This window comes from Monodon monoceros, unplaced genomic scaffold (genome assembly GCF_005190385.1).
Source record: "Monodon monoceros isolate NGI ecotype Baffin Bay Population unplaced genomic scaffold, NGI_Narwhal_1 Super_Scaffold_13, whole genome shotgun sequence".
Lineage (NCBI taxonomy): Eukaryota > Metazoa > Chordata > Mammalia > Artiodactyla > Monodontidae > Monodon > Monodon monoceros.
Window position 1 is genome coordinate 57,684,509 of NW_021703769.1, and position 25,331 is coordinate 57,709,839.

A 25,331-nucleotide genomic window follows, 5' to 3' on the forward strand; every position below is an offset into this window, starting at 1 on the left:
AGGCCAAGAGAATGGTGGGAAATTCCCAGGCCTTTACTTCAACTGCCTTCCCCATCACTTTTCTGGGCTTCAGGTGCCTTGGGGAAGGCCAGTGGGGACTCACCAGGCTTGAAGAGGGTGGGATTCTCTCTTGGTTAAAATCTCTGCTTCCTTCTCAAGTTAGAAGCCTGGTTACCCTACAACTTAGGGTTGAGGTATAGAGGCCAGGATCCCACAGAGGCTACTGCCAGAGAGGCTGTGGGCAAGCCACCTAGCTTCTGTGAGCCTTCGTTTCCCCCTTTGTAGAACAGTATTTACAGGGTGTGGGTACATGGGATACTCCCTGCAAAGCTCTTAGGTCAGAAACTGGCTGAGTATTTCTTAGCTGCTTTATAAAAATCGACCTCTTGGTGAATACCCTCTGTAAGCCAGGTATTGCGGGAGGCCCTGGGAGGACAAAGTCTTCTGACAACTGGTCTTGACTTACAGGATTGCTTGGTTTAGGATTTGTGGATTTGACTGATTGGGGACATGCAATTTTTAGGAGCAATTCCATTTCTAGAAAGTTATCTGAAACATGCAGAAAGATTTAGCTCTAGATAGGTTCACAGTAGCGATTTATAAAGTGAAAAACTGGAAATAGCCTAATGTCCACCTCTAGGATATTGGTTAGGTAGGTGATGAGACAAATAGAATCTTAACGCAGTCATTCAAGAGGAAGCAGAGGGATATTTGTTGATATGGAAAGATGTTTATTATTAAGTGAAAGTAATATACAAAACAATATTTGTGTATAAAAATATATACACACATGTATATATTTTAAAACCTGAATGCTAATACACCAATAGTGGGTAGATATCTCTGAGTGATTTTTACAATTCTTTTCTTATTCTAGATTTCCTTTTCTAAATTTTCTACAATGAACGTTCATTCCTTTTGTAAAAAATATAGTAATATATCTTATTAACTTTTAAATTATTTTGTTATTAAAATATAATAAATAAAAATAGTAATAAAAGAAAGGGCAATTTTACTAGCTGTTCCTGTCCCTCTTTACAGCCTTATCTCTCGACTCGATTCTTGATAACTCCCAATAAACATAGGCTCACCATTGCTACAATCCATTTCAGTATTTGCACGTTATTTGTTAGCCTCAGAGAACCGTACTAGGCAAGGCGATATAAAGATGAATACTCACATTCTCCAGATGATTTGCGTGCACGCCAAATTTTGAGGTGCCTGGAAACAGGGAGTTCTGTACCTCCCTCCATTTATTTTTTCTCTTTTAATTCATTTCATCCATTCCTAGCTTGCGGGTCGGTTATTTACTTTACGTACGCCTGCGCACTCCTGGGGTGGGAGTGGGGCCGCTCTGTCCGGCGGCCCCGCCTCCCAACGCCGACCACTGGCCGGCTCCGCCAGCGCGCCCCTGATTGGTGGCTGCGGACCGGGTCTCGCCGCTCATCAAGGTTGGCGGGAAAGAGGAGGCGGGGCAGAATGGCGGCGGCGCCCACTGCCTCCTCGCCCGGCGGGTGCCCCACAGCTGTGAGGCTGCCGCGGTCGCCGCCGCTCAAGGTTCTGGCGGAGCAGCTGCGGCGCGACGCGGAGGGCTGCCCGGGTGCGTGGCGGCTGTCGCGGGAGGCGGCGGGCCGCGGGCCGCTGGAGCTGACGGCCGTATGGATGCAGGGCACGGTGCTGGCGGCGGGCGGCGGCGAGGCGCGGCTGCGGGACCCGAGCGGGGCCTTCTCGGTTTGCGGCCTGGAGCGGGTGCCGCGCGGGCGGCCCTGCCTCGTCCCAGGTAACAGCCGGAGTCGACACCGCGGCTGACCCTAGGTTTGTACCGCCCGAGGGCGGGGCCTGGCCGTCCCACCTCCCGGTGTTTGCGGTGCTGGTCCCCCGCCTCGATACCCTTTCTTCCCTCCCCTCCCCAGCCAAGCGCCACCCAAGCAGTTCTGATTATAAGCATCACCTGCAGCCCATTCAAAAAATAGTTTCCGAGGACTCCACCAGCCCTCCCAGCTGGAGTCTCCGGGGGAGGGACCCCCAGCATGTGTATTTGTTAACAGAGTCCCTTCCCCACGGGTGACTTTTTTTCTCCCTATCAAGTTTTGGAAAATATCATAGTGGGGAACTTGGTTCATCCCTAACGACTCTACTCAAATGTACCTTCCTTTGGGAAGCTTTCCCCAGTTCCCAGGAATGAGGAGCCCTGCTGTACCCCTCATTCGTGGGACTGTCTTAGGCTGTAGTTCACTACTGTTTGCTTTTAAACCAGTGGTGCGCAAATTTGAGCATGCATCAGACTCACCCTGAGGGCTTGTTAAAACTGACGGCTGGGCACCGCCCTCAGAGTTTGAGTCTGTTGGTCTGGGCGGGTTGAGAATTTGCATTTCTAACCAGCTTCCAGGTGCTGCTGGTGCGCGTGGCCTAGTGGCCACACTTAGAACCACTGGGCCAGACCATGGCAGGGCGGGCTCTGTGTCTTTCTGACAACTATTCTCAGTATTAGGTTGAACTTTTTCTGGCCCTGGCCCTTTCTGGCTGAGCTCCCAGGAGCACTTTTCTTAACCTTTCTGGACCTCTTACCAAAGGGACCAATAATTCCTGCCTGTTGTGTGGATTCAATACATTCAAAAAATGTCCTTAACACAGCTCCTAGGCCATAGTGACCATTGTTTTTTTTTACTAGGCAGTGCTCCTGCACGCTTCTCACCCAACCCTGGCGCCATCCTTCAGCCTCCCTCTCTGTCTGCCCTCCATTGCAATGTTAGTCTAGCACAAGACCGGCAAACTACAGGCTGCCGCCTATTTTTGCATGGCCCATGAGCTAAAAATGTTTTCAAATGGTTAAAAAAAAAAACAAGAAGATTTCATGACATGGGAAAAGTATCAATATATGAAATTCAAATATCCGTGTCTATAAGTAAAGTTTTATTGGAGCACCGTCATTTAGGTATTGTCTAGGGCTGTTTTCCCATTACAGCTACAGATCTGAATAGTTGCAACAGAGACGCGATGGCCTCAAAGCCTGAAATATTTAGTATCTGGCCCTTTACAGAAAAAGTTTGCCACCCTTGGCGTAGCATGTAGCACGAGCTGTTTGGTGTGCTGGTCCCCAGGCAATGCTCTTTGAAGGCAAGCTGGGGCTGTCTCCCATGTCTGGCCCCAGCCCTGGCATAAGGTTGGCACCAGTAGGTACCTGAGTGGGCATTGCACGTTGGTGAACCCATCTGACTTACCTACTGGCCTGTGTGCCTGGGCCGTACCATTTCCTCTTGCTAATTAATACCAGGGCTTGATTGACAAGTCTGACACTGGCTTCAGGTAGGGAGCCTGAGGAGTAAGCAGGCCACTGAAACACAAAGTGATGTCGTGGGTGCAGAAGAGGGACAACTGATCCAGGCCTGTATGGTCGGGGTGAAGGCCTGATAGAAGGGAGGGGCGTGATGGGGAAGGAGAAGGAGAGACAGTGGAGAGAGACTCTGGCTGGGGGAGAGAGTGTGGGTAGAATGAACCAGACTAGTAACCAGGTGGTCTGTTCTCAGGAGGAAAGAGCTCAGGCCTTTGAGTTCACCCGTATAGTTGTGTTATACGCCTTGGTGTATGTAGGTTTTGAGTATGTGGATTCTGTGTTTACCTCACCTGTTGGGACTCTCTGTGGGCTTGTTCTTCCTTTCCAGGGTCTTCAGTCATTTTCTGAGGGCTCCATCTCCACCAGCTTTTTAGGCCCATTCAGAGGGTATGACAAGTGTATTTTCAGAATGAGCCTCCGTCGCTGAGGAACCCCACGTTACTTGCTCAGGTAGAACGTAGGGATGGGTTCAGGGAAACCTAAGTACGCCGTGCCAGGAGCTGATAGACCAGAGGGTAAGGTGTCAGCTTGCCTGGCTTCCTTCAGTCAGAGCCCCAGGCCCGAGTACAAACCCAGTCCTGATGTTGGAAGCAGCGTGATTAAAGCAGCCTCGCAGGGGCACTCAGTGGGGGCTGGCGACGTGCCTGCTCTTCCTGCTGTGTTTGGGGTTTTTTACACAGTTGAGTTTTGTGTGGTTAAGACTGGCCGTTTTTGCTTTCAAGGAGAGCCACTTCCCCAAGGGAATGGGAATAGCGTCGTGGTTAATATGTCACTAGATCCTTGTGATGGCAGCCTGCCCTCTTGTTGATTTGCTTGTGTATGCCCAGCTGGCGGCAGGAGGTGGCAGGCATTGGTCGCAGGCAGTTGCAATAACAGTGGCATGGGGGTGCTACCACCTGCCCAGCTCTTTCGGCAACATAAAGGGAAAATTGGATTTGCTTTGGGGCTGTCAGGGGTTGTCTTTGCAGAAGGGGGACCAGTCCTGTGTAGAGACCAGTCACAGGCTCTGGCGTGGAGCAAGGAACAGGGAGAAGAGAAAAGCTCGGGTTTTCAGGCCCCGCCTTAGAGCAGTCTGTCTAAGTGCAACTCTTCCTCTGATGTGAGAGACTCTTCCACTCTTTGGGCGTGATAGCTTTATGCAGTGTGCTGTGATTTTGTTTTAGCATTTTATTTTATTTTTTTAAATATTTACTTATTTATTTGCTTGTGTGGGGTCTTAGTTGCGGCTCACTGGCTCCTCTCCTTAGTTGGGGCACGTGAACTCTTAGTTGTGCTATGCATGTGGGATCTAGTTCCCTGACCAGGGGTCGAACCCGGGTCCCCTGTACTGGAAGTGTGGAGTCCTATCCACTGCGCCACCAGGGAAGTCCCTGTTTTAGCATTTTAAAACCAGAAACCAAAGAAGATACAAATGTCATTCTCCAGGTTAAATGCGGAATTTGTTGGCAATATATGTATTTTGACCACTGGCTGCCTTGGCACTTTGGTATCTACTCTCTACTTCTTTTTTGTCTCCAGTTTGCCTCCCTGATAAATTTAAGCCCTCTCAAGGACTTAAGGTGTCTGTTTTGTTTTTATCTTCTCTATCAATGTGAACTTTACCACTTTTCTTCTTCTAGGAAAGTATGTGATGGTGATGGGAGTGGTTCAGGCCTGCAACCCGGAGCCATGCCTGCAGGCTGTGAAGATGACAGATCTTTCTGATAATCCCCTCCATGAAAGCATGTGGGAGCTGGAAGTGGAAGATTTACACAGGAATATTCCTTAGAGGATGTTGGAACCGTCGATAAAAACAACCGAAATTCAGAAACAACTTAGATTCTTATACTGTATGGATTTCATGGACATCACTCAATATGTACTTCTCAAAAGTTTATCAGAGAGCTTTGCTTCGAGGAGTCTGGATGTAGGATTTCTAAATGCTGGGACACTCCAGTGAACTCAGCCCTGCTGCCCCTTGCTAGGACTGTTTGCTGATGAAAAGCAGATGTTTTGTTCTCTTTCTCTTTTTCCTCTCCTTTTTTTTTTTTTTTTGCTTTATGTGTGTTAATTCTCTCTCTCTAAAGCACACAGAAATCTCATGTTGCGTTTTCCAAGTTTTCCAAGTGATGATACTTTTTCCATTACCACTGCAACCCTACTTTACGAGGCAGAATTTGAACCTCAGTCATTGTCAGAAGAGGGTAAAGTGTGTGGTTATGGGCAGGAAAAGAGGCTGCATAAAAAAGGAATGACCTCATGGCTCGGCAGTCTTCTCCATCAACAGCTCCGTATCCAGTTTGCAAGTCAAACGGCATTTTCTAACTGCAGGCACTGGGGCCTCTCAAAGACACAGCCCTCTTTCTGCTTCAGACACCACGCAGCCCTAAATGTGTAAGGTCCATTCCCTGCAGATGTGGACGATGATGTCTGCCCTTCCTCCTTCACTTAGGGCTGTTGAAACACTTTCAGAATTTCTTGTTGAAACTAAAAATCAAGACTAAGAACAACTTCCAGGCATGAACTAAACTTCTGCCTCATAACTTTTGGTGAGACACTGCGAGGAGGCAGCCTCCTGGTTAGAGTCTTTACGTTGTTTTTGGTAGGGAATGTCCTTCTGTTGTGATTGTGTTCGGTGTTGGGTGGCAGCTCTTCACTTCTTACACAACCTTCACTTTACCTTAGACTGTAAATATCAAGGGGGTCAGGTTATGTTCCTCATTGCTATGGAGTTTTGCTGGATTATTTATCTCTACCACTAGTAAATTGTTTTCTATGCCATATTTTTAAAAATAGATTTTATTTTTTAGGCGGCTTAGATTTCTAGAAAAACAAAAAAGAGCACAACCTATAGAAATGACCTTTACATGCCCTCCCTCAGTTTCCCCTGTTACTAACATCTTGCACTGGTGTGGTACCTTTGTTAAAATCAATGAGCCAGCATTGATACGTTATTATTAATTAAAGTCCATTGTTTACTTAGGGGTCATGCTTTGTGACGTACAATAGGCATAATATCACGTATCCACTGTTACAGTATCATACAGAATAGCTTTGTTCCCCTAAAAGTCATCTGTGCTCCACCTAATCCTCCTTCCCTCTGCCGTAACCCCTGGCAACCACTGATTTTTCTACTGTCTCCATAGTTTGCCTTTTCCAGGATGTTATATAGTTGGAATCACACAGTCTATAGCCTTTTCAGACCAGCTTCCTTCAGTTAGCAATATGCATTTAAGGTTCCTCCATGTAGTTTTGTAGCTTGATAGCTCATTTCTTTTTATCCTAATCCTCCACCGGATGGATGTACCATAGTTTGTTTATCCATTCACTTATTGAAGGACATGTGCTTGATTCCAGTTTTCGGCAATTATTAATAGGGCTGTTGTAAACATTCATGTGCAGATTTTGTGTGGACATAGGTTTTCAACATACCAGGGTAAATGCCTGGGAGCGCGATTGTTGGTTACACGGTCAGCCTATGTCTAGCCTTGTAAGAAACGGCCAGACTGTCTGTCTCAGACTGCTATAACTAAACACCATAGAGCTGGGGCTTAAAAACATCCGACATTTACTTTTCAAAGTTCTGGAGGCCAAAGTCAAGGTGCTGCTTCCTGTTTCACAGGTGGCTGTCCTCTCACTGTGTCCTCACATGGTACCAGGGGGGCAAGGTTGCTCCCTGGGGTCTCCTGTAAGGGCACTGATCCCGTTCACCTCCCAAAGGCCCCACCTCTATACCATTACACTGGGGGCTAGGTTTCAACATATGAATTTGGGTTAGGGAGAATACAGATTCAGTCTCTAGCACGTTGGAGGGGACATATTCAATCTGTAGCACTATCTTCCAATGTGGCAGCACCATTTTGCTTTCCCATCAGCAGTGTATGGAGTTCTTGTTCTACAGCCTCACCAACATTTGATGTTGTCAGTGTTTTGGATGTGCCATAATTTTAAACTCTAGCATTTTCTTTTAAAGGTGGGGAAATTGGAAAGTGTGCACTGTTTTTTTGTTTGTTTTTATAGTTTATTTATTTTTGGCTGCGTTGGGTCTTTGTTGCTGCATGTGGGCTTTCTCTAATTGCAGCGAGCGGGGTCTACTCTTTGTTGCAGTGCACAGACTTCTCATTGCAGTGGCTTCTCGTTGCGGAGCACAGGCTCTAGGCGCACGGGCTCAGTGGTTGTGGCTCGTGGGCTCAAGAGAGTAGGCTCAGTAGTTGTGGCACACGAGCTTAGTTGCTCCGTGGCATGTGGGATCTTCCCGGACCAGGGCTTGAACCCATGTCCCCTGCATTGGCAGGCGGATTCTTAACCACTGCGCCACCAGGGAAGCCCCCAAGCCCTTCATTTGTCTTAAACTTGCTGTGTGACTGTGAGCAAGTTACCTACCTTCTCTGTGCTTTAGTTTCCTTACCTATAAAATGTAGATTATACCGAGCTCACAGCACTGTTGCGAAGGTGTGTGTAAATCACTTTTACATGTGTCTGGCACATGGTAGGCCCCAAATGATTGTTGCTGGGAAGAGCAGTAAGTTCCTACTCACATCCATTAGTTGCCTCTTAAAAAATTTATATATTTTTATTTATTTTTATTATTATTTTTTTCTTGTTTTTGGCCACGCCACACAGCTTGCGGGATCTTAATTCCCCGATCAGGGATTGAACCTAGGCCCTCGGCAGCAAAAGTGCGAAGTCCTAACCACTGGACTGCCAGGGAATTCCCTATGTACTTTTAGAATAACTTTAGATCCACAGAAAAATTGCAAAGACGATACAAAGAGTTCCCATACACCTGCACCCTGTTTCCTTTATTATTAACATCTTACATGAATATGACACATTGGTTACAATTAGTGAACCAGCACTGAGATGTTATTAACCAAACTCTATCCTTTATTCAGATTCCCTTAGTGTTTTTCCTAATGTCCTTTTTCTGTTCCAGGATCCCATCCAGGACACCCTATGACATGGAGTCATCTTGTCTCCTTAGGCTCCTTCTGGCTGGGACGGTTGACCAGTTGCTTTTGATTACATTGACATATAATTTTGATGTAGTCCATGGCCTCTCTATTATAGGATCCTTAGGTCAACACTTTATTCCAAAACTAGTATGGGTTTCCCAATAGTAGCCCCTGAGCTGGGTGTGTGGTAGCCTCCCGAAGACCTTAAAACCGAAGTCGACCCTACTGAGGTTCCCTTATGTGACGCCTGCTCTTCTGCTAGAAGACTGACCCAGGCTGCTGAGAACCATATCCTGCCCACTTTGTCCTCACCTAACTTCTGGTAACAAATGCCTGATTGAAAATCGCTGATTGGGCCGATATCGTCGCCTGGGCAGTGAACAACCTCAGGAGTGTGGGAGGTGGGAAAACGAGGGTGTCCCATGTTTTTCCGACAGTCCGCACAGACTGCCGACGGCTCCCGGTGGCTCCGAGCTGGCGGTGTGCCATCTCAGCATGTTAGCTGTTAGCTGAGCTGTTGCGGTTTCCCTGAATATTAAGAACTCTCACTGTTTCGGCTAGCGTTTCCTCCTTGACATCACAAATGAAAATGCATCTCGGGCGGGGGTTTTAGTTTTCTGATGCCAAATCAAAGCTGGTTTATCAGCAAGCTCCCCTCACCAGACAAGGGCAGGCTGTGTGCTCTGGCTGCAAAGCTTCCCTTTTGAAATTGGCTCTTTTCTAAGAACTGAAAATAAGCACCCTGGGCTGTGACTTCACTTTTCTTGGAACTGCTTTACATTATAAGAAAAAAAAAAAAAAAACCCTCATTTAGCTAGTTTTGGATCACTGAGTTCCCTAATTCTTTCTGTTGCATATTCTTGTAAAGCTGAAGTTTTACTGCAAAATTCTTATGCATCAGGTGAAGCAGGAAGGAGAAGAAATGACCACATGAAAAAGTCGAGTGTTTTGTCTCCTGGCCTGTTGTGTGTGATTTAATGGTGAGAAGGCAAAGAACCTGGAGAACACACCGCAGACAGAATCATCTTCGAACCCCAGGGATCCAGCTGTGACTGCGCGGCCCTGAAATCCGTTGGGCCACCAAATGGGCTAGGCTGGTGTTACTAAACCTCAGGCCATGGTCCAGATTCACTGAGCAGCTGCCTGTGTGTCAGGATGAGGGGAAAACACACATCCTCGGCCATAGTGACCTACATTTAGCAGACATCGTGGAGCCTGTGCAAAGGATGACTTTCAGGGGCCCCTGCCTGCTGAGGATGAGGGAGAGAGAGGCTTAGCCACACCTGAGCAGTCCTGGTCCTGCTCTTGCCTATCTGACCTTGGGCTTTTTTTTTTTTTTGGCGGTCCGCGGGCCTCTCACTGTTGCGGCCTCTCCCGTTGCGGAGCACAGGCTCCGGACGCGCAGGCTCAGCGGCCATGGCTTCACAGGCCCAGCCGCTCCGCGGCATGTGGGATCTTCCCGGACCGGGGCACGAACCCGTGTCCCCTGCATCGGCAGGCAGACTCTCAACAACTGCGCCACCAGGGAAGCCCTGACCTTGGGCTTAGAGGTCAGTCTGTGAAGTGGATGGTACATGGTAGGGTCATGGGAACTGGATTAGATGCCACTTCCCAGTGCGGTTTGTAGACAGGCACATAAATTGTTCTGAAATGTCTGTTAGTATCTCTGTCCCTGTCGGAGGGGCCTCTGGTGATGTGACTGTATCTTATTTATCTGTCTCCGTACATGCATAGCACACACGGCAGTCAATAAATGTTCCGTGAATGGCTGGTTTTTAGGTAGGAAGGCAGAGGAAACACACATGGAAAAGCACCATGTTCTTGAATTTACACTCAACACTCCAGAGTTCCCAAATGCCAGGAGCCCCCTGACAGGCCATCTAAGAGGGCCTTTTGAATCAGTCTTCTTTGGTAGTTTATAATTGGCCTGAGGGCGCATGCCAGAATGTTTGAGAGCCCTCTGAAGTACAAATAGGGAAGACTTGGTAAAAAACATAAAAGGAAAAGGAGAGAGACAGCTGAGTCAAAATAAAAGATTCATGTGGTTTGGGCAGAATCTGAAATTATAGTCCTATGAGAATCATGGAACATCTCTTGATAAAGAATGCAAATTCAACCAAGGGTTGCAAGCCAGGGACTGGGCTAGGAGCTTTCCCCTGTGTTACTTCATTCTGTGTCAGTGCCCCTGGGAGATGCTTTCCCCCTCCTCTGGGAAAAGTGCCACCAAGGAAGTGGAGCCCTTTGCCCAAGGACATCTGGCCAGCAGGCTATGGCAGAGATGGGTCTCAGGCCAGTTGGTGTCCCTCGCCATGGGAGAAGTGGCCAGGGCCTTCATTCTGAGAAACTCCTCAGACCCTCTGGGAACGTTAGGTCTTTACTCTTGGGTGCTAGCACCCTCTGCTGGTCTGTCCCGGGCAGAGCTGCCCCGTTCCATCAGAAACGGGCTGACAGCCAGTGACCTGAATGAAAAGCCACAGAAGGAAGCAAAGGAACAAATGGGGCCACGAGCAGTTTCGAGGCTGTCCACCCCAGCAGTTTCGCCCATTATCGCCAAGCCCTAATGGGGTGGGTAGAGTTTGGCAACCAGATGGGTTCTGATGGTCCCACTTTTGAATCTCAGCCCTGCTGTTTATCAACTGGGTGACCTTGGGTGAGTCACTTCACCTCTCTGAGCCTTATTTCTGTCATCTGTAGAAAAGGGATGATTTGGGGTCAGAGAGGTGAAGTAACTTGTCTACGTGGCTGTTATAGAATCCAGTCTTAGCAGGTGCTCAAAAATTTTTCACTTCACTGACCTTTCTGTCACCAAGCACTTCCTGAGAAGTTCCAGGCTCGGTGACACGAAAAGTCACATGAACAAAAGACATGTGGTTGTCTCTCTGCCCTCCCACTCTGCCTCATCTCTCCTTCTTACCGCCCAAGAAATTTCCCTACTTTTAAGGACTCCTGTGATTAGATTAGGCTCACCAGGGCAATCTCCCCGTCTCCAATCACATCTGCAAAGTCCCCTTTGCCTTGAAAGGTAATGTATTTTTACAGGTTCCAGGGATTAGAACATGGACACTTTTGGGGCAGGGCATTCAGCCTACCCAGCCCGCCCTCTGCCCCACAAAGATGCACGTCCATCCCAAATGCAAAATACATTCACCTGGTCCCAAGTTCCCCGAAGATCTCATCCCATTTACAGCACAACTCAGTCCCACATCTCAGCCAAATCTCATTATCTAAATTATCTATGTCTGGTGGGGGGAGGGTCTGAACGTAATTCATCCTGAGAGCAGTTCCTTTCCATCTGTGAACCTAAATTATCTATGTCTGGTGGGGGGAGGGTCTGGACGTAATTCATCCTGAGAGCAGTTCCTTTCCATCTGTGAACCTGTGGATCCCAAGAAACAAGTTAATCTCCCAAAATACAATGGGTGGCAACCCAGAGGGGATGCAGTCTAGCTCTGTCCCTGATCCAAGGGGACCAGAGATGTGTTATGGGCCAGAAAAAGAAGAAGAAAGAAGAAACAATGAGGCTCTAGCACCTGAAAATAACAAAATACTAAGTAAGCTTCTCTTCCACCTGGGCAAGAAGGAAGAGGAGAGGAGTTTCTCTGAAGGGTCTGTTAGCACCTAATACTGTGTCCACTGAGGAAGAAGCAGAACCAGAACTTCTCATCAAACAGGTAGTGCCTGTTTTAAAACGTCAGTCAGACTCAGGCCCTGCCCTGGGGTTTCAGGGTACAACTGCGCTGCCTCTGGTTGCAGACTTTCCCAGAGAACCGCCCAGCCTGGGCCTCCTGCACGGCAGCCTCAGGGCTGTCTAATGTGGCTGATTATCAGCCCCATTGGGCTGCTTTTAACCTCTTCTCTACCCACATCTTTATTTATCTATTTAATTGAAGTATAGTTGATTTACAATGTTGTGTTAATTTCTGCAGTTATACATATATATTCTTTTTCATATTCTTTTCTGTTAGGTTTATCACAGGATATTGAATATAGTTCCCTGTAGGACCTTGTTGTTTATCCATCCTATATGTAATAGTTTGCACCTGCTAATCCCAAACTCCCAATCCATCCCTCCCCCACCCCACCCTCCCCTTGGTAACCACAAGTTTGTCCTCTATGTCTGTGAGTCTATTTCCGTTTTGTGGATAAGTTCATTTGTGTCATATTTTAGATTCCACATATAAGTGATATCATATGGTATTTGTCTTTCTCTTTCTGACTTACTTCATTTAGTATGATAATCTCTAGGTCCATCCATGTTGCTGCAAGTGGAATTATTTCATTCTTTTTTTTTAAATTTTTATTTATTTTTGGCTGTGTTGGGTCTTTCTTGCTGCATGCAGGCTTTCTCTAGTTGCGGCGAGTGGGGCCTACTCTTTGTTGCAGTGCATGGGCTTCTCATTGTGGTGGCTTCTCTTGTTGCAGAGCATGGGCTCTAGGCGTGAGGGCTTCAGTAGTTGTGGCTCGTGGGCTCTAGAGCCAGGCTCAGTAGTTGTGGCGCACGGGCTTAGTTGCTCCGCAGCATGTGGGATCTTCCCGGACCAGGGCTCGAACCCGTGTCCCCTGCATTGGCAGGCGGATTCTTAACCACTGCGCCACCAGGGAAGTCCTTTCATTCCTTTTTATGGTTGAGTATTATTCCATCGTATATATATACACCACATCTTCTTTCTCCATTCATCTGTGTATGAACATTTAGGTTGCTTCCATGTCTTGGCTACTGTATCGTAAATAGTGCTGCTATGAATACTGGTCTGCCAACATCTTTAATTTGAATCCGCATGGGTGGGGCTTAGGAAAATATAAGCATTAGAAAGCTCTCCAGGCAAGTCTTATAATCAACCAGGTGTAGCAGCTGCAGATCTACAGCTTCTTGGCTTGGAGGCACCTGGCGGAAGTCAGAGCTGCCCCCGCACTGGTTGACTGCTGAGCGCTTTGCCTCCTCGGTTGGGGATCCTGCGTCCAGGGGAAATGGGCCTTGGCCAGAGGAAGGACAAATGAAGAACTCAGGAGCCCATAGGACCAGGACCAAGGGGGCCACTCACCCCCCAGCTTCCCTGAAGAGGAGGGGAAACAGAGGATGGAAAAAGCCAACAGGGAGGAACTGGGCCGGACCACCTACAAGCGCTCTTGGACGTCCTGAGGCATCCTCGGTGCTGCGCTGCTGCTAATGATGTCGTAAGGTAGTGATATGCCGTTTCCTTTTTTTAAAAGTGAGCGCATTTACAGGAAAATGTTAAGTGAACGGTAGTGGGGGGTGGTACGTGAACAACCCATGTTTGGACAGCCCGTGTGCTTTGACTTGATGCTGTCCACTATGGTAGCCATTGGCCTCAGGTAGCTACTGAGCACTTGACGTGTGGCGGGTACCACTGATAGGGTTGCCAAATTTAGTAAATAAAAATACAGGATGGGCTTCCCGGGTGGCGTAGTGGTTGAGAGTCCGCCTGCCGATGCAGGGGACACGGGTTCGTGCCCCGGTGCAGGAGGATCCCACATGCCGCGGAGCGGCTGGGCCCGTGAGCCATGGCCGCTGAGCCTGCGCGTCCGCAACGGGAGAGGCCACAGCAGTGAGAGGCCCGCGTACCGCAAAAAAAACCCAAAAAACAAAAAACAGGATGCCTCCCACTCCTTAAGCACGGGCGGTGTGTGGTAACTCCATTCCAGAGAGGACACCGTCGGGGTGGGGGGAGGAGGATAAGAGTAAACACAGTGGAGGAAACCTGACAAACACACCTCAACCAGGTGATCAAGGTCAGCATCAGCTGTGGTAGGTCATGTTGAAAGCATGTGCCCTTTGGGAATTCCCTAGTGCTCCAGTGGTTAGGACTCCATGCTTCCACTGCAAGAGACATTGGGTTCAATCCCTGGTTGAGGAACTAAGATCCCGCATGCTGTGCTGTGTGGCCAAAAAAAAAAGGAAAGAAAGAAGGCATGTGCCCTTGGTCTGATGTGATGAGAACAGCACCTAACCTCTGTGATCTTCCTCCCCCAAACCCATAACCCCCTGTCTCCTCATGAGAAAACCATCAGACAAATCCCAGTTGAGGGACATTCTACTAAACATTCTGCAGAACTGTCAAGGTCGTCAAAATAAGGAAAGCTTGAGAAATTGTCATGGCCAGGGCAAGCTGGACTGCTCTGGATCCACACTGAGCACTACCACATGTGGCTGTTTAAATCCGGGGGAGCCTAAGGAGGCGTGATGACTCCAAGTAACATGGGATCGTGGAACAGAAAAAGGACACTAGGAAAAAACTAAGGAGATCTGAATAGAGTATGCACTTTCATTAATAATAACATAGTAACATTGGTCCATTAATTGCAACAAATGTACCATATGAATGTAAGACAGTAGTAATGGGTACTGGGTGTGAGGTACTTGGGAACTCTGCTGTTGTCATGATTTTTCTGTAGATCTAAAACTGTCCTTAAAAATGAATTAGTAAAAAAAAATAAGGCTGGCCAATTAAATTTGAATTTGAGAAACGAAAACTTCTTTTAGTATAAGTATGTCCCATGCAATATTTGGGACTTGGTTATACTAAAAAATTATCTATTTACCTAAAATTCAAATTTAACTGGGAGCCCTGTATTTTATCTGGCAAGCCAACTCACCAAACTGAATTTTTTTTTTTTTTTCTTTTGCGGTACGCGGGCCTCTCACTGCTGTGGCCTCTCCTGTTGCGGAGCACAGGCTCCGGACGTGCAGGCTCAGCGGTCATGGCTCACGGGCCCAGCTGCTCCGCGGCATGTGGGATCTTCCCGGACCGGGGCACGAACCCGTGTCCCCTGCATCAGCAGGCGGACTCTCAACCACTGCGCCACCAGGGAAGCCCCTGAATTTTTAATTCTAGTTAATTTTCATGAATTTGAATTTAAACAGCCATTTGTGGCTAATGGCTACAGGTAGTCTTGGGTGGCACAGGTGTAGAGCTGTCTAGCTCACCCTGAGGTCAGCAGTTAAAGCAGGTGAGGCCCTGAGAGGCTCAAGACTTGCTCAGGATTTTCTAATTCCAAGGGCAGTCCTCTTCTCACTGCACTTACCTGGTTCCTGCAGAAAAGAATGGTGCTCTAAGGGCCTGTGGGAGCCCGAAGGGGCAGCGTGAGGCCTCAGAGGCCTGCAGAGGCATTGAGCATGCAGTCTTTGGAAGGTGTGACAGCTGGGACTGGTGCTCCAGACCATTGGTCAGGGACTGTAGTGCCTCCTAACAAATCGGCCCGAACTCAGCAGGTTCTCTGATTCGGCACTGTTGCATTTGCAGGACTGAGGTCCCCTTCCCTTGCTGGCTGTAAGTTGGGGACTGCTCTTAGCTCCTGGGCCATCCTCATTCCTTGCCATGTATCCCTCTCCATCTTCAAGCCCCAAACAGTGTCAAATTCTTCTTGTGCTTCCAATCTGATTTCATTTGTCCTCTCAGCCCCAGTTTAAGGGGCTCATACGATAAGGTCAGGCCCATCTGTCTCAAGGTCAGCTGATTTGGGACTTTCATTACATCTCTAAATTCCCTTCACAGACACACCTAGATTAGTGTTGGATTGAATGACTGGGGAGAAGATGTGTACACACCAAGGGTGGGACTCTTGGGAGGGGGCATCTTAGAATTCTGTCCATCACAAGGACCCGCTGGATGTAGCAGCATAAGGGGTCAAGCAGGTTCTAGAGACAGACAACATGGTTTCAGCGCCCAGCTCCACCACCACTCAACGTGTGTGTGGCCTGGGACACAGCCTCTTCAAGCCTGTTTCCTCATCTGCAAAATGGGAATCAGAATGACCTTGTTAGCTCACCGGGCGGCCTGCATCCGGCACTGATGCTCTGGCATTCCTGCTGTTCTCTTTCTGCTGCCGGAGCCGCCCTATCCATTGTCAGACCCACTTTGTAGACGTGAGAATGGTGTTTCCCCTGCTTTCCCCACATTGCCTGACTTTCTTACACGGCTCTTTAAGGAGAATGAGCTCATGGCTTGGGACCTTGGTCTCCCCTCCTTGGCAGGCTGGACCAGACTTGACAGGGGGTAGAAATGTCAGCAGGGAAAATCTTTTTAAAAACGTATGCGCATAGTAAAATGTATATCCAAATCCAAAATAAAGGTAATTGCACGCATTGGACTGTGTTAATAGCCCGAGGTGGGGAACATTTGGTAGGTAGAGGTTAATTTCCATCTCCTCCCTCGTTGCACGGCTCACGGAAGATGGGACTTTTGGCGTTGGGATTCTGGTGTAGGCATTTTGACATGGTTTATTCCACGTTTAGTCCATGGTTATGGGCCTTTAGTACCAAGTCTGCCTGAAAACCTTGTGAACTTATTAATGCAGAAAGAAAGAATGAGGAACCGTGGATAATGCATAAGCGAGTGGCCAGTTTTGCAAAAGTTCCAATATGGGTGGTTTATAACTAATTGGAAAAACATGCCTCTTCTCGGTTGCCTTAATCCTTTTTGCAGTGCTCAGGCCTTACGTGTTCCCAGAAGGTTTAAGGGGGGCTAATAGGCTCCCAGGGTGGTCATTACGGTGAAGAAGGGGGCAAAGAGCTCATGCCTGCGTCTGAGAGTCCTACAGCTATTGCCAGCTCGGTCTAGGGGAGCAAAGACCTGGTGGGTCACCAGCCTTCCTGGCGAGGGCCAAGGGGTAGGTGTCAGGCATAGCAGAGAGTAGGGGTTGATTCTGGCTTTAAAGTTAGCCTTTGGAACTGAGAAATCTGGAGGCAGAATTTGGGACCCAGACAGGAAAAGGAAACTGTCAACAGTCCTCCCTGAGCTGAGAAACCCCTGAGCCTTTGATTGTAAGCACAGTGCTTGCCTCCTTCCATTCTTTTACGAAGTTCTTTTCAGAGATGCAGAAGTTGATGGTCCCACGGTCACTTCCTTGCTGGATTTCTCTGTAAGAGAATGTTCCCAGGGACAGATGGTCTGGCTGGGCCCTGCCCCACCAGTGTCCTTAAGAGGGAAGCCTCTGTCAGCAGAGTGAAACTCAGCCCTGGCTGACACCACCGCTCCTCTGGTCCAGGTGCTGTAGAAACAAATGGCCCACCTCAGGCCCCCAGGTCAGAGAGACTCAGCATGTCCCTGTCCCGGCTTTGCTGGCCTCTCTCAGTGCCTGGGCTTCATCTCTCACAGCCACTATGGCGTTGCTTATAAGATGGGAGAATGGGGCTTCCCTGGTGGCGCAGTGGTTGAGAGTCCGCCTGCCAATGCAGGGGACACAGGTTCGTGCCCCGGTCCGGGAAGATCCCACATGCCGCGGAGCAGCTAGGCCCGTGAGCCATGGCCGCTGAGCCTGCGCGTCTGGAGCCTGTGCTCCGCAACGGGAGAGGCCACAGCAGTGAGAGGCCCGTGTACCGCAAAAAAAAAAAAAAAAAAAAAAAAAAAAAGATGGGAGAATGACACCCTCCCCTCCCCAGGGTGGTTTCAGGATGAAATGCAGCACATGCAGCTCCCTCCCCCATCCCTCCACCCCACCCCCTCCTAGCGTGTCTCTAGGAGGGGGCCGTGGACCAAAAGGTGACGCTGTTATTAGAGTTATAAGGGTTTGTGGTTTCCTCTCTGTCTTCACTTCCTTCCAGAAGAGGCTTCTCGGGAAAGGAAGGGCCTTTCAGATCCCGGCACGCAGCTGGGAATGGCTTGGAGCCCAGGGTGACTAGGCTGGGTTGTGGGTTTGATCCACCAGGGCCACTGAGGCACAGCTGGCCAACCGCTGGGTGCTACCAGCCATCCTGCAAACATCGCCTTTGTACACCCCTGAGAGGTGCTCCAACACAGATGAAGAGGATGGTCAGGTCTTCTTGTGCTCAGGACATGCCACTTAGAGTAACACCATAAGGACAGACTTGGTCCTGTGCCTCCCAGGAATTTTAGCACAGAACGCGTACAACAGGTCCTAGTCCTTTGGCACTGGCCCCTCTTGTTACTGTTAATGCCACAGCTATGTGAAACAGACCTGCTCTTGCAGCGGTGGGCTGCCAATCTGAAAATAGTCTCGGGGTCGGTTACCAAGCTGTTTAAGGCTCCATTAGGAAGTGGCTCCGAGACAGTGATTCTAGAGCCAGGGATGGGTCTCCCTGTTGGGAGGGGTCCCATGGCTGGCCAGCCTCTTGTTTTATGGACACTCTGACCTGTTCCAGTCACCTGAGGACCTGCGTTAAACAGCTCTGAAGCAGGACCTGCCACCAAATTTGGTGGGCCCAGTATAAAATGAAAATGCAGGGCCCCTCATTCAAAAATTAAGATTCAAGGGACTTCCCTGGTGGTCCAGTGGTTAAGACTCCACACTTCCACTGCAGAGGGCATGGGTTCAATCCCTGGTTGGGGAACTAGGATCCTGCATGCCACACGGTACAGCCAAAAAAAAAAAAAAATTAAGAATCAAGATGGTGACACAGAGCATGCAGGAAAGTGTGCGCGTCCTTCTGAGCACAGGGCCCTGGTTGTATACTCTGCTCACCTGTGAAGCCAGCCCTGGTCTGGAGAGAGAGCACAAGGCAGGCAGCTGGTCCACAGTACTCGGGTGGCCACCCTACCCCCTGGGTGAGTGGACACGGCTCTTTTCTAGACTGTTGGTTGGGGAAGGCGGTGAGATGAGCAGAGCTGAGAGTTGGGCTGAGTGTGACATGCAGTGACAAAGAGGGGGCAGGGCTCCAGGCAGCGTCTTTTCTATAGAACAGAAGGTCCCTGAGCGTGGACACCTGGTCTGATCATCTTTCCCAGGGTTCAAAGTAAAACCAGACAATGACGTTACAATTGTCCCTCCCCAAGTCAACATTTTCAAAACCACTTTTTTTTCCTAATTTGTCCTATCTGTGATTTTGGATTATGCATCTTTTTTTTTTTTTTTTTTTACTGCTACTGGAGAAAACAGACCAAATTGATGAACTTCAAAAGCAAATCCATTACTGCCAGACCTTACTAACCATGGGCATGGAAGGATAAACTAAAACATGGTAAAAGCACTTACTCCTTGTTTCCTTGGCCTTTGGCCCTCAGCCCTGGGCATTCCTGCTAATGCTTTGCCCATGGCCAACCTTTGTGAAAACCTCAACTTTTCTGTCTTAAGTGAGATTTCAAAATAAACTTAGATTGGCTGGAAAAGGACAGTTCACCTGGAGAGCAATTTGTATCTGAAGAGACTGGGTCAGAGGTTGCTAAGGAAACCATTGTTTGCAAAGTTTGGCATATATAAATTATTGGCGAAAAAGGAAAAACGAGTGCCACTTTATTCTTTCTTGCAGATGGTAAACAGGAAGGGAAGGCTGTTACTGGGTAAAGTGAGTCATGGAGTATGGGAGGCTCAGATCTAAGTGGGGCTGCGGGACTCCTCTCTCTTTACTTGGGACCCATTTCTATTTTACCTGCTGGGCTCCAAATTCAAAGGCAAACAAAGGCCTTTTATCTGATTGGGTGGGAGCACACAATAGATTCTCTGGGTGGGTGGATGGGGGGATGAAAGAAGTCTGCAGAAACTGAAAGAGATTTCTTTTTCTTCCTTCCTTCCTTTCTTTCTTATTTTTTTTTTTTGAAAATCCCTTGTTTTATTATGCAACCAAAATACCATTTGCAGCACTTTCCTTCTCCTACTAGTCTTTCTTAAAGAATCGAGGTATAATTCACATAATATACAATTCATCCCTTTAAAGTGTACAGTTCAGTGTTTTTAGTGTATTCGTAAGGTTGTGCAACCATCACCACTAATTCCAGAACATTTCCATCACCCCTGAAAGAAACTCTATACCCATCATCTCTCCAGTCCTCCCATCCCCCTCATGCCCTGACAACCATGAATCTACTTTCTGTCCCTTTGGGTTTATCTGTTCTGGACATATCCTGTATAAGGAATCATATAACGTGGCATTTTGTGTCTGGCTTCTGTTGACCTAAAACAATAAAACAGCCAATTATTTTACCAGTAAAATAGGTTTATTAGGGAACAGCAAAGAATTGCAATTCAGGACACGCAATCCATGGCGAACCACAGGCAAGTATAGAGAACAAAAGAGAGGCAGGTTCTTGTATAGAGGAGAAAGGAGAGTTGGGAGGGGCTGTTATAAGCAGAGTCCATTGGAGGAAACTGGGAGTTTGAAGTGTAGTGGCTTTTCACTCGCTGAATTGTGACAGTCTCTCATTGGCTGGGCAGTTGCTGGGTGAGGAGAAAAATCTTCCTTCTGCTGGGGTAGTAAAGTAGTACTGTGGAGATGCAAGGTACATCCCCTCCTGTTGGGGTCTGGGATTGACATCCAGTAGTGGGGCATGAGAACTCCCCCTTCAGGCCTCCTGACTCCATTTTAAATGAGGTTTCTGTTTTAATTTTCACACTTCTTTGACTTAGCATAATGTTTTCATGGCCCATCAATGTTATAGCATGTGTCAGTGCTTCATTCCTTTTTATGATTGAATTATATTCCATTGCATGGATAGACCATATTTTGTTTATTCATCAGGCAGTTGGTTGTTTCTAGTTTTTGGAAAAAGGGACTCCTAACACCTAATGAAACAGGAATCTCAGAGCTGTGCCTGGCTCCTAGGAAACAGAAACATTTACTTGGAAGTTAGGGAACAGATAGTATAGTATTTGGTATTCCTCATTAAAAAAGCCCATTTCTCAGTTTTTAACCATTCCATCCAAAAGTACTGAAGGGTAACAGAATATGCCACCCCAAAATATGTTTCTTTGACATAGGATTATTTTGAGAAATAGCAGATACATGAGAAGCTTTAAAAACAGAGCAGAAGTTACACTTTTGTAAGGGAAATTTACATTTTTAAAGGAAATCTCTATTTGTAAGGGTGCCTCCCTCTCTTACCCTTGTTAACTATGCTTTTCCTGGTAACCTCCCCACAACTGACTTCTCCACATCTTTCATCTTTAGCTGAGGATAGCATTTAAGCTGGTGGCTTAGGTCACCTGGGGTGTTAACTCATTTCCCCCCCCGCCCGAGTATCTCCCATGTTTACATGAGGTAGACATATTAATAAACTTCTATTCATTTTTCTGTTGTTAATCTGTCTTTTGTTACAAAAGTCTCAGCCAAGAACTAGGAAGGATAGAGGGAAAATTATGTTTTCTCCCCTTCAGTTTCTGGTGACCCAGATGAGACCCACTGGGATGCCCTACTTGCTCTGGAGCCTGAAGATGGGATTCTGAGTAAACTGGCAGAAGCCAGTGGAGGATAAAAATTCTTACCAAAGTCAGCTCTTCCAGATCTCTCTGTAGTGCCCAGTCGAGAGAGGAGGGTAAAATTTCTTATCCTTTCCTTCCCAATTCAGATTAGCAGGAGTAAAACACTTGTAAAAATCAGTCCTTTGGATTGTTTCTCATCCTGTTCTGCAGATTTGGGCTTCCACATAGGATCATTTCTCTTAGGTGTGAACAACTTCTTTTTCTGTGTGTGTGTGGTACGTGGGCCTCTCACTGTTGTGGCCTCTCCCATTGTGGAGCACAGGCTCCGGACGCGCAGGCTCAGCGGCCATGGCTCACGGGCTCAGCCGCTCCGTGGCATGTGGGATCTTCCCGGACCGGGGCACGAGCCTGTGTCCCCTGCATCGGCAGGCGGACTCTCAACCACTGCGCCACCAGGGAAGCCCTTTAACATATTTTAAAGTCCTTGTCTGCTAATTCCAACATCTGGGTCATGCATGGATCTGCTTTTATTAACAGTGTGTTCCTGTTTCACATAGCTAGTAATTTGGATTTTATGCTGAGCATTGTGGATAACATGTAAAAATTCCAGATATATTATCTTCCTCTAAAGAATGTTGAGTTTTGTTCTTGCAGAGAGTTAAATTAGTGACTGATCACCTTTGAACATATCAAGGCTTGGTGTTCAACTTTGTCAGAATGGGTTTTCCACTACACCTCATAGAGTTTCATTGTATACAAGCATGGTTTAGAATTTGGCCAACGATCTGAGGATCCTCTGTGCAGATTTCTGTGCCTCCTTCTGTGTGGCTCCTTCCCGCTCTGTGCCTTGTCCTGGAAGTCCCAAATTCCCTAGCATCCTTGAACTCTGATCTCCATTTCCTCCAGCTAACAAGACTGCTGCTTTCTATTTGAACTGTACATCCTCACTCAGCAGTTTGGAAAGTGCTCCTTTCCAAAGAAAGCCATGGTGAGATTTTATCTCATGTACTTCCCTTCTCTCAAGGATTGCACCTCTGTGCTGCACTGCCCAATTCCTGCAAACAACTGGTATGTATATACTGTTTACTTTTAGAGTTGTTTATGATGAGGGAGGGATAATCCTTTGGGGCTGGCCATGCAAACTTCTACAACTTTTTATTATATATATATATATATATATATATATATATATGATTTCTGGGTTTTGAGTCATGCTTAGAAAGGACTTCCCTAACAAGAGATGGTTTAAAAAGTTTCTTCTAGTACTTCTACTGTTTAATTTTTTATGTTTAAATCATCTACTCATTCAGAATTTATTTTGGTGGAAGGAATAAGGTAGAGGGACCTAACAAGTTTTATCCCAGACGCTACCCAGTTGTTCTAGTACCAGTAACTAGAGAGTGCCCCCTCTCCACTGATTTGAAATGAAGTCTTATTTATATACTACATTTTTGAATGTATGGTGTGTATTTGACTTTTTCTTCTGTGCCATTGATTTGTTATACGTATGTATACATATACATGCATAGATATTTGTTGGTATGAAATTGTTTTAATTACTGTAGTATAATATGATTTAGTGTCTAGTAGGGTTAGTTTTACTTCATTATTCTTTTCAGAAATTTTCTGGTTGTTTAAAATTTCATAAAATTTATTTTTTTGTAAATTTATTTATTTTTGGCTGCGTTGGGTCTTCGTTGTTGCGCACGGGCTTTCTCTAGTTGTGGAGAGTAGGGGCTATTCTTTGTTGTGGTGTGTGGGCTTCTCATTGCTGTGACTTCTCTTGTTGCAGAGCACAGGCTCTAGGTTCGCGGGCTTCAGTAGTTGCAGCATGAAGGCTCAGTAGTTGTGGCTCATGGGCTCTAGAGCACAGGCTGAGTAGCTGTGGCACACGGGCTTAGTTGCTCTGCAGCATGTGGGATCTTCCCAGACCAGGGCTCGTACCCATGTCCCCTGCACTGGCAGGTGGATTCTCAACCACTGTGCCACCAGGGAAGCCCAAAAGTTTCATAAACTTTAGAATCAGCTTGTCTAGTTTAAAAAATATGCATGAGCATATACACACACATGCACATATATCCCTGTGAGGTATTTTTATTGAGATCATGTTATTTGTATGTTAAATTTATGAAGTTAATTTTTTTCCTCAATTCTTTTTTTTTTTTTTTTTTTTTTGTGGTACGCGGGCCTCTCACTGTTGTGGCCTCTCCCATTGCGGAGCACAGACTCCAGACACGCAGGCTCAGCGGCCATGGCTCACGGGCCCAGCCGCTCCGCGGCATGTGGGATCTTCCCAGACCAGGGCACGAACCCGTGTCCCCTGCATCGGCAGGTGGACTCTCAACCACTGCGCCATCAGGGAAGCCTCGAGAAGTTACTTTTTTAATGGCTTTATTTTTATACTATAAAAATGACTCATTTTAAGCATACATTTCAATGATGTTTAGTGAATTTAGAGTTGTGCTGCCATCTTTACATATTTTAGAACATTTCCATCACCCAAGAAGATTCCCTGTGCCCATTTGCAGCCACTTTCTCTATCCACATCCTTAGACAACAACAACCTGTTTTCCCTTTCTGTCTAATTTCCTTTTCTGGACATTTCATATGAATGGAATCATACAATATGTGGTCTTTTGCATCTATCTTTCACTTAGCACCATGTTTTTAAGATTCACCTCTGTTCCTTTTTATTGCTGAGTGGCATCCTGTAGTATGGACATACTGCCTTTTGTTTATTCATTTAACAGCTGATGGGTGTTTGTGCACAAGTCTTTGTGTGAGTGTACATTTTCATTTCTCTTGAGTAGATACCTAGGAGTGGAATCATTGAGCCATATGGTAAATTTATGTTTAACTTTTAAGAAATTGCTAGTTTCCCAGGGTGGCCACACCATCTTACATTCCCACAAGCATGCGTGAGAGCTCCAGTCCCACACACTCCCTAACGCTTGGTATTGATAGTTATATCTTTGTAGTGTTGAACCTTTCTAGATCAGAACATATGCAGTATGGCTTTCTTTGCATTTGTAGTGTTTTACATCCCTCGCAGCTTTCAATAGATTTCTTCACATAGATTGTACACATCTTTGTGCATTTATTTCTGGGAGGTTTACTGGGGAGGGGTGCTGTTGTAAGCGGGATATGTTCTTCTGTTAACTTTTCCAGCTGCTTGCTGTTTGTACATAGGAAAGCTAGTTGTTTTGGTAGGTTACTTCTCTATCTGACCCCTTAGAGAAATCTCTCACTGCCTGCCACATTTTTGGTTGCTTCTCTTGGAGTTTCCAGAGTAAACATAATTATTTCACCTCTTTCTTTCTCCTTAAATTGCTTATTTTTTCTCTTGCCTACTTTCATCAGTTAGAAACTTTCAAACAAAGTAGTGGTGCAGGGCATTCTTTTGTTCCAGAGTCTCATGGGAACTTGTTGCTTCCTGCCATCACAAATGATGCTGAATTTTGGCTGGATGTGTGTGCATTCATTTGTGTGTGTAATTTTATCATGCTAATGAAGGTGTCCCTTTTCTGATTCTGTGAAAGATTTTCTAACAAATGGGTAAATATTGTCAAATGCCATTTAACATCTCTTACAATCATGATTTTTCTTCTCTGATATATTAATATAAAATGAATTAAAAGATGTCCTAATATCAAACCGTCCTTGTCGTACTGTACAAGTCTCACTCGGTTCTGGTGATTTTTCCCTTTTGATGTTCCTGTGGATTTTATTTGCTAATCTTTTATTTTGGACTTTTGTACTGATTTTTACATAAATGAAATTGGCCTGTGGTTTTCCGTTGTTGGCTTTTGGCATCAGTGTTCTACAGGTTCCTGATCAAGAATTTGGAAGTGTTTCTTCTTCTTCTAGGCCCTGGAGCAGTTTAAATAGCATTGGAGTTAGCATTTAAACTGGCTGACTTCACCTGGGAAACCATCCCTGCCTGAGATCAGGCT

The 25,331-nt window shown here is 46.8% G+C and overlaps 1 protein-coding gene across 2 annotated transcripts; it reads left to right on the top strand.

Annotated features, from left to right (window-relative positions):
• The first annotated feature begins 1,479 nt into the window (after positions 1-1,479).
• On the top strand, positions 1,480-8,334 carry RMI2 (RecQ mediated genome instability 2). Of its 2 annotated transcripts, XR_003793255.1 has the most exons (3): positions 1,480-1,780; positions 4,954-5,891; positions 8,250-8,334. XR_003793255.1 is itself a non-coding variant. In XM_029221349.1 (2 exons), the coding sequence occupies exons 1-2, from the start codon at positions 1,480-1,482 to the stop codon at positions 5,100-5,102; spliced, it is 450 nt and encodes a 149-aa protein (XP_029077182.1). In that variant the 3' UTR covers positions 5,103-6,371. The 2 variants fall into 2 exon arrangements, 1 of the variants encoding a protein (XP_029077182.1); XM_029221349.1 differs by lacking the exon at positions 8,250-8,334 and having other exon boundaries at positions 4,954-6,371.
• Positions 8,335-25,331: the final 16,997 nt, after the last annotated feature.

Excerpts from the sequence above, each read along its gene's own strand:
- RMI2 (XM_029221349.1), top strand. The coding sequence starts at position 1,480 with ATGGCGGCGGCGCCCACTGCCTCCTCGCCCGGCGGGTGCCCCACAGCT. Across the intron at positions 1,781-4,953 it reads GCGGCCCTGCCTCGTCCCAG|GAAAGTATGTGATGGTGATG; the intron begins GTAACAGCCGGA and ends TTCTTCTTCTAG.